We start from the raw sequence: 13,474 nt of genomic DNA, 5'->3' as shown, positions 1-13,474 counted from the left end.
AATTCTAAAGAATAAAAAATTGTCATTTTTTCCCATCTCTGTTACCTAAAAAATAAGTTCTAGATAGAATTCATCATCTAGAGTAATTTTTCAACTCCAGTTACAGGACCAAGTATGAACATTAGGCACATTTCTAATGGCACTTAAGTCGTTTTATTACCTTCCCATGGTAACCCAAAAAGGCCTCCCAACAGATACCTAATGCAGTCAGTGTCAAGAGATACATTAAAGAGCTTCTGAACAAACAAGAACCTGGCTCAAATACGTTACTTTCATTTTTGCAGCATGTTCATATTCAAATGTTTTCCCTCTCCTATTTCAACAGGAGACCAAATCTTTATATCTAAGTAATTATTTCCATTTTGCCACTGCTGGAATCAATCATTCCTTTTGGAGTAACAGTAAATGACAGCAAAATTAGAAAACTTTTAGATGAAATCCTGCAAGTAAAAGGATTGAGGAAAAACAAATGACTAAGAGCCGGTGCTACCTACCGTTTCAGTGCAGATACTTTTTTGGGGGATTTCTTTTTCAGTTTGGGTAATGACCTGTCTTGTTCAAATCCTTCATTGTCCAAAAGCTGTCTCATAGCTATATTGGCAAGCTGTTCCATTAGTTTAAATGTCTCACTGATATTAAGGAATACTGAGAAGAAATGTTCACTTGACCTTGTGCTCACTTTGATCATATCAGGGAAGAGCAGTGTGGCATTTTTCTCAAGTTGAGTGATATCAACCCAGCGGATAACTAACTTTGCTGAACAGAAGCAAACAAACAACAACAAAAACATATTCAGTAAAGAAACAGCATATTCAAAAGCATTTATCTTCCTCTTCCTGTAAGATGTATTCAGCTGAAATTTTCTTGCATCTTGAAAAGTTGGGAGGACAGCATAAATAGATCCAGCTTGTACAACAAACTATGATCACCCGACAAATGGCAGGTAAGAGTTTAAATATCATTTACTTCTGTAATGAACACCACACAAAAGAGTTACAAAGCTAGGTGGGCCAACATATTGCTCAAACTCTGACATCCTTATTTCCCATGGAAGCAAAGAAATACAGTCTAAATCCATCAGACAGATTTGCATTCTTTTTGTATATTAAAAGGTTTGACATATTACAGTCATGACAGATCCTCGGCTTTTCTTCCAACACCATTACTGGTTAGGATATTGTCCCTAAAACAGGGACTAAATCTACTTTTTTTGTTTGATAAAAAAGTGATTCACTAGGGTATGTCTACGCAGCTAAACAGAAAGACCTAGGACTGATCCACTGCTCATAAGTACTGCAGACTTGCTCACCTCCACACTGCTTAGAATTAACTCCCTCTATACAGCAGACTGGTTGCACCCATACTATGTAGGTTCTTGATCCTGGGTCTCCTCTGAGCCCTTTGTGATGCTCTGGAGTTGTACAAGAGTAAATGTGGGATTTGCAAAATCTGCCAGAGTAGTACTGGAGGACTGTGTAAGAGCAGAAGGAGCCAGAACTGGTGTGATCTCATCCCTAATCCCTTTGGGCACAGTCCCTGAAGTGAACCATGTCTCCAGATGATGCCCAGGTATTGCTTTACAGAGAACTACTTCAAGAAATACAAAACAAATAAGGAAACAGCATGACAATCAGGGAATCGCTCCCTACTCCTCTTTTCCTCGGCAGTATCACTGCACCCTTCAGCAGTTCTGTAGGTGAACAATAACAAACCACAGAAGATTTCCTAACAATTCTTAGATGCACAGACCACTGCTGCACTGTAAAACATACCTTCCTTGCCCATGAGGAAAGAGTAAAAGCAAAGGTGATTAATGCTGAGATATACCCAGCCCTGACGGGGAACCTTCCCCTTCCAGTAACTGCAGGAATAGTAGTTCACCAACTTCTCTTCTTCTGGCATCCCAAACAACTTGTGAAATTTCACTATGGCTTCCTTAAATTTTTCTGTATCATCATCCTCCTTGATGCCATTGATTTTGTTGTACTCAGCGATGATGCCCTAGTAGGGAGTGAAAGAAGTACACAGCATGTTAGTTGCCATGGGGTATCAGATATCCTTAGTATCATTGATGTCTGGGACAGAGTCCACAATAGTTACTGCAATGTCAAGAAAGAATTGTGCTTATCTTTTATTCTTCTGTTTATATAGCTATTTACTTTATTCAAGGCTGTCTGATGACCTTGCTCTTTGCCATGCCTATGTCAAAAGCAACCAAATGTCAACCACTTGCCAATACCCTGTTTTAAATTAACCAGCCTATCTCAAACATTCCTGACAACTCTGTTAAGCACCAATAATTTGTAATATTTCCCCTTCCACCTATACATGCTCTCTGAAGAGACAGGGATAGGATTTCACCAGAAAACTTTCTTCTAAAAGGAAAGAAAAGAGTAAAAGGAAAAGAAGATACGTTATTCGTTAGAGAAAATATCAAACTACTTTTATGACCTCCTCTTAGTGTACTTGGAATGAAAGAGAAGAGCAAGACGAAAAAAAGAAATATCTCCTATTAGATTAACTAGGAGAATTAAAAAAATAATTCATACTTCCAGGTGCAGAAGACCTTAATTAAATTTGAAGTGACAGCAGTCTGGCGAAAAGCTGCTTTTTGATACCATAAAGACTATGGTTTCTCTGTTCTGGGCTGAAGTTCTAGCCTATTCACTTATTTTCCCAATCTCTTTTACAATCTTCTCTATTGACTTCAATATTAAAGTTATAAAAAGGAAAGTGACTTCTTGTCTTCAAATTGCTCCATATTCACATGGAAAGCAGAGTATTAAGACAGAAAAAGAAATTCTGGTAAAACAAACTAACAAAAAAAAAAAAAAACAAACCCAAAACCCAAACAAATCAACCAACCACCAATCCCTAAAACCTACATGAAGTGTAAATACTGACAGTAACAGAATTTAAATACACAGAAGGGGGCAAGGAGACAATATATGAGTGCATGAAAAAAAACAAATTTAAAGCTTTGCTCTGGAAAAGCAGTTACATAGAAAACTGTCAAAGTTTAAGACAAAAGCAATGGTGCAACTAATTTTAGAACATATAATGCTTGAAGCCCTGCAGGTTTTTTAAACAAAAACCAAAACCACCAACAACAACAAAAAAAACCCACCAAAAAACCCCACTGCATTAATTCCAGTTTCCCTGATTTTTTACACACATGTTGCTACTTATAATCTGATTTTCCTTCAAAAAGCTGGAGCAGCCTGGGGGCTACCAGGTTCAATTTGTTTAGAATTCACATCAGTTTTCCTTCCACAGACACATCTATCATGAAAAACATTTATAATAATTTATTTAACTACCTGTATTTTTCCTCTGACAAACGTATTTATGTCATTCTCATTTTCGAAGATTGAAAGAGTTTGCAACAAATTCTGCTCAAGCCATTCCCAGTGTTCAGTGATTTCCTTCCTTGAGCAACCTGTATATATATATTAAAAAAAAATCAAACCAAAACAACAACCAAAAGTCACAAACAAATAATTCACGAATATCAATGTCCTCATAATCATAAACAAGAGACTCTTAATAAAACTCCCCAGTAACTGGAGATGCAGTATTTCACCAGATGCTGTGTCCCTGGAAATTCCAAAATTTTCTCCCATAGTCTTAATTTTCATAATAAATAGGTAGTAATCTTCAAGACAATTCTGTGAGAAGCACAAGCTACTTATGTCGTTATCATGAGCAAAAACCCCCTACATTAGAATTCTAACCACAATAACAACACTGAGCTAGCCCAACACATTAAAGAGTTAGCAAAGGTATTACCTACATCTATTAGGAACTAACAAAAATCCCCAACAGTTGTATATTCTACCATTGGTTCCTAATTCTACACCATTATATACATCTATAAATTATGAAATGATAAAATTTCAAGAGTAAAAGCTGAAAAGGATCGTCACACTTGTAGTCTGTCAAGTAGTACAGAACAGGGATGAAAAAGCTTTTTGTATGAACTGGAGTTTATATAAGCCATTTTTTCTTTTTTGCTTCTATTTTATTTGAGATGGATCATAATAAATGTAACTTTCATTTTGACCCCGTTCTCAACATCTTGCATAATAAAGTTGTTGTTGCTCTTCAGGATCAACTTGTGCCCACCCTGATGGAAGAATAAATTCAAGCACTCACAAAAAAAAATAAAAAATAAAAAAAAAAAAAAATCCCAATAAAGGATGTTGAGGGAATTATGTCAAAACTAGGACTTGTAAGTATTTTCAGAAAACAAACATAACATGTTCACATAGGAACATCTGTACCTGAAGCTTGACTAAAAGTATCGCAATCCAGGTAGGAAACAGCATCAATACTGTGTCATCGTTTTGTTCAAACTACAGATTTGGCTCATTTTACTCAGAGCTACCAGGTAAATGTACCTACCTGCTAATTAATGCCTACAGAGTCCCACAAAGTGAAGGGGCTCACATGAAGCAACCATTAGAAAGAGGTTAAATTACAAGCTGTTTCTAGTAACTTCTTCAGCTTTACTACAGCCACTAGTTGTCCACATGTCTGTGCATAAGTGTTCCCACTGTTTGTAGAAGAACTCAATGCAACCATCCTGAATATATGGCAAGCAATCATTTTCTTTATTGTTTAGCAACAAATGATGGGGAAAAATATTTTTCTACAGTATACAATCAGGGCTTTACACAACTCCAATGAAAGCAACGGAACTTCACATTTCTAGTTGTGGCATGGATCCATAAACCATGTTGCAGAATAGCCTGCATATTTAATCAATATTTCAGAACGACAAGTGACTGCCACTGCTGCTTCTCCAGACCTTTCTTGAACTCAGGAAGTGGTCCAAAGACTAATTTATTTTTTCTTGGCTTTTACACTGCTGTAAAAAGCAATGATGAAATACATGAGTTATGTACATAAAACTAAACTGTCATCAGAAAAATTGCTCATCTCCTGAAGAGCAGTGACAAGCAGTGCAGCCACACGATCATGATGAACTATTTCTAAAAGCTATCTATTTCTTGTTTGCAGTTCATCAATTACTTTTCACCACTTCTTATGAAACAGTTTTGGTTGATTACTGTCAACCTGCAGCAACCCAACTCATTGTTTCAGTTGCTTTTTGTCTCCACTATCTTACTGTTTACTCTCCCAATCTCATCTACAACAGGTCATACAATCAGGCCAAGCCCACACTCCAGTTCTCATCAATTTATCATCACAGTCTAGATCACAGAATCATAGAATGGTTTGGGTTGGATTGGATCTTAAAATCATTTAGTTCCAACCCTTCTGCCATGGGCAAAGACGCCTCAAACTAGACCATCTCTCTCTTTGCTTTGTTCACTCGGGACTGAAAAACACTTTTACTGAGATGTTTTAAACTACAGGTCTTCAACTCTGCTACTGGCAATCTTTGCCTATCTTAGCATATTAGAAGCATTCACCATTTTGCCATCATTGGCATTTTAGTTAATAATAGTTAAACCACTACACTGGAACACAGAGCCCTTGAGACTGGCAGAAAATAAAAGGGAAAATAGCTGCAACACATACAGTAGACTACTTAACACTTCTTCCCCTCCTCTAAATGGTAGAGTCAGCTTATGGTGTGCTCCATATGGTGTAATGCTGGCCAGCATTCCTGGTAGACTGAGTTATTCTCCTCAGCCTTTAGGGAGGAAACTAACAAGTGTGTCAAACAGAAGTTGAAGAGCTAAGGGAGGTCTACACCAGAAGAGCTGGATGGGGGAATGCACGGTGCTGGAGAGAGGATAAGAAGGGGCAATTGCCTGACAGGTGGGGTGGAATAACAGCATGAGCAACATGGGAACATCTCTGGGTGTCACGGTTAAATTAACATCTGGGTTGGTTTGTCTAAAGCAAAGAGGTGAAGGTATGGAGGGAATGGGAATGAGTACAGGACTGAGAAGAAAATTAAGAAGTCATATAAAGATGCTCTCAAACACACCCAGAAGTCTAATTTCAGTATTGTCCCAGTTGGTGACTGAGGAACAGGAAGGGCTTAACTTGAGACAGCTGATGAGGCTACCATGTCTGGTCTTCTCTTCCAAGTAGATAATTCCCCGAGATGCTTATTTAGTTGACCTGAACTGCTGCTGTTAACAGAATGCACTGCAAGAGAACCTGCAACACTTCAAGGAGCCTGAAATTGTTGTTGTCAGTAATGGCAGGTTCAGGAGTGGACTGGCAAAACCTCAATTTGTGTAGAAGGAGGAGAAAATAGTTATGGCTGGTAAACTCAGCAGCACTCTAACTAAAATTTGTAGCTTTGTTTTAGCTACCAAAGCACATGGGCTTTTATGAAAAATTTTTCCAAGGTATGTAATAAAATTTCAAGCTTGATGCTTTAAAGTAATCTGTAATTCTTTTTTTTTTTTTCCCCTCACATGTGAAATACAGATTTAAAACTCCTGTGGAAGTGCATATCATTACTGTTACCACAAAAAACCTACACCAATAGTTCTATACATGAAAAACATACACAGCTACAGTAAAAATGACTGATTTTATATGTGGAGAAGGCTCTAAAGAAGTTTTTTATTTCCAAACAGAGTTTACATGTACTATCATTCTTCCCTCTAAATTGAGCACTAGCAGACTGGGGAGGGACACTGACATGGGACACAGAAGAGCTATTACAATATGCAAAGCTGATCAAGTATAACATTTTAGATTCCTAGACAATTACAAAATTAATATGCTTAAAACTGTTCTATAGAAGTTAGCAATAACATCTTTTCAGTATGGTTCAGAACTCTAACCTGTGACATCACCCATAACAGCAGAAAGTGCTGTTAACAAGCCTCCTTTACAGAGCTATAAAGCCTCAGATCTACCAGCTAGCATTCTCATGCAGCCTAGATCAGTAAATACCCAAGAAAATCCACAATAAATTATTAATTAATTATTAATTAATTATAAACAAATCTTGTGTATCTCATAAATGAATAACCATTTTAGAGCCAACAAAAGCCCTTCCATTATTTTTTACCCTCAGAATAGTCTTGTACAGAACAAGACCAAATGTCATGCAACATGAATGAACAAGGAAAGAATCACATTTCTTCCAGTCACTCTGTAAAGCTACTTACTGAAGATGGAGATTATTGCTTTATGGAAGGCAGAGGAGAATATGACAAATTCTGGAAAAATAAGAGATTACAAGTACCAAATAATCAGCAGCCTACCCCTAGGGAACAGGGAGGGACAGCTGTACAATGCACAACAAATCAGAGTTGCATAGCTAAATGCATCCAAATCCCTTGGTAACCTGTGTAATTGTAACAAGCCTTGATCAGTTCAGAAAGAATTGCCTTAGTTGCAAATTCATATAATAATCACAGCACAGAGCCTTAGGCAGCACTGGGCTGTTCAGCTTCAAGGCTGCGTTGACAAACAATTTGCTCTCTGTAAAATTTTACATCCCTGTGAGAACCACACTATTCCCCCCAGGTGATGAGACTAAGCTAGTGCAGTCATGTGATTTAACAAAAGTAACTAAGCCAATCAACCAAGTAGATATTAGGAGAGTAAAAAGTCAAGAAACACTCCATAAATATGGAAGCACAGATAGATGCTTTTACTACTTCAGTAATTTCAATTAGGGTTAAGATTCATAATTGAAGACAACCTTCATCCGTGCCTCGTCCTCTTCCCTTCCCAAGAGAGAGGATTTGTCTGGAGGAAATGTTATTCAAATAATTTAAATGTCAAATTTTAATGGGAGAATGGGCACAGATAAGAGGGCACTGTTAGGCCAGAAGAAGTCTACAGCTTCATTAACTAGTATTTTTTGACTGCCAGGCAGTGCTAGGGATGCTGGAAGTTACTAATCTATTAAAAAGAGATGACAGACATGTATGAACTTCTCATTTGTCCTCTTCCCCAATTTTCTTTCAAATGAACAGAGTTCTGGCTACTGCCTAAACCAGTGTTTGGAGCTTCAGAGCTAGAGGAGTTGTATTAAAAAGTTTCTGTTTGCTAAGACTGAAAAGCAATACTATTAAATTGAGAATCTGACCTTACAAGCTTGGCCAATCAAAGCTAAATAATCTTGACCTTCTGCATTCAGTTTCAGACACTATTTTCAGAGTCAGCAAACTGAACCAGAGACTAGCTACATACTGTTTTATGCTACTTGCAATAGGTACCTGACCACAGAAATAAGCATTTACAGGATCTGATGCATGCAAAAATCCTATTTAATGCACCAAAATATCAACTTCATTGATTTCACCAACTACTATAACGACAGAAGAAAAAAACAGTCTTGAAGTTAAATCTGTCAAAGTTTGAGCTGTAAAGACCAAAACTCTTTTGAGTTGTTGCATCTATGTAGGAACATACAGTTACATATTTAACTCTAACCTAGTTACTATCTTTCTGAATTTCTGAGCACATCATATTTATAAGAACAACACACTGAAATAAAAGTCCAGGAGGTGGGCACCCCTGGAATCTAGACGGTATTTATCCTGGAGGAGACTAAGTTCACTATCCAGGAAATGCCATACTGATGTGCAGTACTCAGGCGAGAGCTAGGATTGCACTGGCTCGGTAATTTGGGGGCTATAACTCAGGTAATTCTCCTACCATACTCTTTAGAGATGATCCACCACCCAGGAAGGCTGCATTTTTAAATGCTGCAGGAGTGAGCCATGGGCATGGAGAAGGAATGCAAGGAGAAGGGATGGATACTAAGACTGAGTGTCTGAGAACATCCCAGAAGGGAGATGAAGGGTGGGAAATATCAGGGGCTTCTATCCCTGCTCCATAGCCATTTCTGCTCAGTCATTAGGCATAACACATACACACATGCTGGCATTCCAGGTCTTAATATTTAGAAGCTCTGGAGCATCTTAATTTAACCACTTGAGCAGGTTTTCATCCTGACGCATTTATTTGTCCTGATATGACTGTGCTCAGCAGGCAGGATGTTCTATTAATTATGTGGTGCAGTACCCAGGAAGAATAAAAATCCACGTCAGTATGTTTGTCCTTACCACAGGCAATAGTCCAATAGACCAAGGAGTCTGGTGCTTGGTAGAGGATTCGATATGGTGCCACTCTGGCACTGGAGTCCAACACGACATCAAGAGTACCCACAAGGAGACCTATGGAACAGGAAATTCTGATGAACACACAGTGATGAACCTTCTGAGATCCCACAGGAGGGGGGTCCACAGCTCCACTCCCCCTCCTTTCACCCTCTACAGCAAAATGCACACTGGTGTATTCATCCCCACTTCTTGCCTCATGTTGTAGAGGGAAGATGACTCAACAGGGAAAAATCTTCAGTTTAACAAGACTTTGACTCTTAAATATACACTGATACTAGCATAAAGGCAGATGAATTGAGGCAAAGCAGAAGGTAGCAGTTTTATAAACCAGTGCTGAAAGTTATTTGGTTCTTTCCTGTGTTTCATATAGTGTTGGAGCCCTGGGGGTGGGGTGGAGGTGCGAGGATGGGGAAGAACAAAGAAAACCCACAAAAAAACCCCCACTACAACACCAACAAAAAACCCCCAGACGATACACTCTGGAAGGGCTCAAAACTCAAATGTCAGCTAGGAAAAACTAAGGCTTCCAGCAAAAATAATTATGCTACTTAATGGTCTGCTTCTTTAGGGTAGAAAGGATTGAAATGCCAGTCGAGCTGTTTTTCAGCTGAAAGGGTACTGATTAAAAACAAAGCCATACTGTTTTCCCGAAGTAGCTTTGAAAATTCTTTGCTACTAAGGGGGCCACCAACAGTTGCATACCAAATGCTACCAATAATTCCTAAATATATTTCCACAGATTCTAGATAGTATTTTTATAAGAAAGTGCTCGCAAAATAAAACTCTAACCCTCCAAACCCTCTCCCACCAGAAGGCCTTTTTATTTTTAAAAGATGCAAAAGTTTTCCACCTTTTTATGTCTACAAAGAATTTTCATCTACCCTGCAGAGATGTCAGATTTAAATTCTCATGTTGAAGTTCTCAGTAGATTCACATACTGAAAACAGATAGATGACCTTTCAAAGCCTTTTTTTCTGCAAATTCTTATCGGCGTAGAAATTAGGGGTTTTTAAAAACAGCTGAAGTAAACTGCATGCACCATAAAGTCATTTAAACCACTCCTGTTAAAATCTTCTCCTTTCACGTAGCATTTTCATCTTTTACTGTCATAGTTTCATTAGTTCCTCATTCTGCATGGCTATAACTGGTAGGGAAGACTGCTTCCCTTGCAGTTCTTTCAGATTTGCTATATGCATCACGAAGATATAAAAGCACTACCCATTTTCCATCTTACCAGATCCCTTAAATCTGAACTGAAACTGATGTTTGGAAATACCCTACCTATTAATGGGAATACAGATTTCGTATTTCCCCATTCTATGTATTCTATTTGTATTCGTTATAAAGATCTTCGCAGGCCAGATCAAATGTAATCTTTTCCTGCATTAATATCCACCACTTTTTAATCCAAGATATCTGAAATACATGAGAAACAACTCCAAACATAACATCCGGTCTTCAGTAAGGTCTTCAGATACCTTAGAGAGGTATCTGTTGATACAGGATACGAACAGAAAATAATAATGTAAAATATCCTAATGTTCCCTAGTCTAACTAGCCTTTGTTGTTCCTACTGCCATCTTAAACCCCCATCTTTCATACGTTTTGATTAGTTGTGTACACTAATAAGCTGCCTCTTATCAATCACGTACCAGCCCTCCTAGATACACCTTGACTCCTTTTAAACTTAGGAGATTGAAGTAGGTTATAGTGTTCCTAGTCTGTTGAATATACTCTCTGTTCTGGCATCACAAAACCAGTATGGCCCTAGTCCAGAGAGCACATGTGCTTCAGCCATGGGCAAAGATCTTCAAATGCTTAAAGCTATTAGTGAGCTCAAAAGTATTGCTAAACTGGAGCGCAGACTAAGCCAAACACTAGGCTGCACTAATCATCTGGGTTTGCTGCAAACAGGGCTTATGCCAAAGGTTCTTCATGCTTTGCAGCTTCACATGTCTACTGACAGTACTAAATATTCAATAGGCATGATGTAATATCTAAATAAAGTTGTATGCTAGCCAAATGTAATCTTCTCAAAGGTACAGATACACTGTAAGGTCCCTGCAATCTTTAAAAATATGCTTGTTGCTTTCCTCCTGCTGTATTTCCAAATCTGTTGGTGTGTAGGTGTCCTGCCAACCAATTCTGCCACTAGTTCTGGGAGGGCACTGCAGATGTGAAAACTGGGATGCGCAGGTAAGGCCAGGGAGACAGAACAAACCTATGGACTTGTGCAGCATCATCACGTGAAGAGGAGCTTCCCATCCTACCTCCTTCTCCCTGAGGTGTGGGAGACAGGAGAGGAACATCCTCTTGTCCCACCAAACAGAAACAATGTAAAATAAAGCAGTGTATTCCAGAAATGTGGAGTGCACTATACAAAACTCAAACCAACTGAAGCAAGCCAGCACCAAAACAACAGAAGGGAGGTAGGTAAGGAAAAGGAAATAGAAAGAATACTTTCCACTAGTGCAATAAGTAGCAGTTGTCCAGTGCCCCTTCAGCAAAAGAAATGGGTTGTAGAAATACCCATGTAGTGAGGTGAAAGGAAAAAAAAGATCACAGAACTCTAAAAGACTCCATGGAAATTCAGTCTAGATGACCAAGACAACTGCAACAGTTTATCAGCAAAATTTTACTTGTGTTTTGATAGATGATACATGTAATATTTAAAAGTAATCGATGTGGTTTTATATACATTAAAGCCAATTAATATTTACTCTTGAAATCTTGCAATTACCCCTGATTGCTGGCCTTCAGGAACTGTTCCATTTTGCACTGTAGGTCAGTGTTGCTTTTTTGGGATTGAGTATTTGGTTTTTTTCTCAGATGTGATGCAAGCAGAATGAAATCACAGCAGTTCAAACTGAGGAATTTCTACATGAAGTGATCATGATAAAGTTTAAAAAATTAAGTTAATATTGTTCATTAATTCTTCATATACATGTACCTTTTCAGATACGGTTACGAAATAAGTAACTGCAAGTTTCTATAGAAACAGAACAAGCAACAAAGAATCATATTCCTTAGATTAGATAGGTCCTTGGGCAAGAGCCAGTGAATTATCCAGGCATCAAATCATGTGACCATACCAATTACAATTTTTTTCCCCATTATTTCATCAGGTTCCTGACTACAAAATGAAATAAGGAAAGGAATTCTCAGAGTAAGAATACTAAACCTGCAAGCCCTTGTTCAAACAAGCAGTTTTCATCATCAAAAGCTTAAAGCACATGTTAAAGTTTGTGGGATTAGCATCTGGCTAACTGATGACAGCCCTGATCCTGAAGGCACTCAAACACAAGTAGCCTCATATTGAGGAACTGTCCCATCAGACACACGTGCCACATGTCTAGAGCAATCATATTGGTATGTGGCAGTAGGAGCAGAAAAGGCAGGGAGAATCACTTAATTTTGTCTGATATAACTTTTTTAATGAAGTCAGCTTTCTCTTTCCTTTTCCTCCTGGAAACTATGCTAGGGCACCTGGAAAATAAGAAGGTGAATTGGTGACAGCCAACATGGCTTCACTAAGGGCAAATCATGCCTGACAAATTTGGTGGCCTTCTATGATGGGGTTACAGCATTGGTGGGTAAGAGAAGAGCAACGGACATCATCTAACCAAACTTGTGCAAGGCATTTGACACCGTCCTGCATGACATCCTTGTCTCTAAACTGGAGACATGAATTTGACAGATGGACCACTCAGTAGATAAGGAATGGCTGGATGGTTGCGCTCAATGAGGTGTGGTCAATGGCTTGATGTCCAAGTGGAGATCAGTGACAAGTGGTCTTCCTCAGGGTCGATATTGGGACTGGTGCTGTTCAACATCTTTGCTGATGACATGGACAGTGAGATTGAGTGCACCCACAGCAAGGTTGCCAATGACACTAAGCTGCATGGTTGACACTCTGGAAGGAAGGGATGGCATCCAGAGGAACCCTGACAGGCTTGAAATGCAGGCCCATGGAAACAACATGAAGTTGAACAAGGCTAAGTGCAAGGTCTTTCACCTGGGTCAGGGCAATCCCAGGCACAAATACAGGCTGCAGAGACTGGATTGAGACCAGCGCTGAGGAGGAGGACTTTGGGGTGTTGGTTGATGAGAAGTTCAACACGGCCCAGCAGTGTGTGTCTGCAGCCCAGAAAGCCAACCGTATGCTGGGCTGCATCACAAGGAGCACGACCAGCAGGTCTGGGGAGGTGATTTTCCCTCTCCTACTCTGCTCTCATGACACTCCACCTAGACAAGGAGCACGACCAGCAGGTCTGGGGAGGTGATTTTCCCTCTCCTACTCTGCTCTCATGACACTCCACCTGGAGTACAGCATTGTCGTGGTTTAAGCCCAGCCGGCAACTTGGAACCACGCAGCCGCTCGCTCACTCCCCCGTTTTCCT

The 13,474-nt window shown here is 39.1% G+C and overlaps 1 protein-coding gene across 1 annotated transcript in view; it reads right to left on the bottom strand.

Annotated features, from left to right (window-relative positions):
- The window catches only part of TBC1D9 (TBC1 domain family, member 9 (with GRAM domain)), a gene marked incomplete at its 5' end in the record, with an annotated part of 34,090 nt that extends 24,962 nt beyond the window's left edge, over positions 1–9,128 (bottom strand). The window contains 4 exons of the mRNA XM_010015893.1: positions 495–756; positions 1,773–2,001; positions 3,321–3,439; positions 9,018–9,128. Coding sequence (XP_010014195.1) covers positions 495–756; positions 1,773–2,001; positions 3,321–3,439; positions 9,018–9,128 — 721 coding nt within the window. The remainder of the gene's footprint in view (positions 1–494; positions 757–1,772; positions 2,002–3,320; positions 3,440–9,017) is intronic.
- Positions 9,129–13,474: the final 4,346 nt, after the last annotated feature.

The sequence above is a fragment of the Nestor notabilis genome, unplaced genomic scaffold, assembly GCF_000696875.1.
Source record: "Nestor notabilis isolate BGI_N333 unplaced genomic scaffold, ASM69687v1 scaffold8406, whole genome shotgun sequence".
Classification (NCBI taxonomy): domain Eukaryota; kingdom Metazoa; phylum Chordata; class Aves; order Psittaciformes; family Psittacidae; genus Nestor; species Nestor notabilis.
Note: the sequence above shows the minus strand (reverse complement) of the source record. Positions and strands in the feature narration are given on the sequence as shown.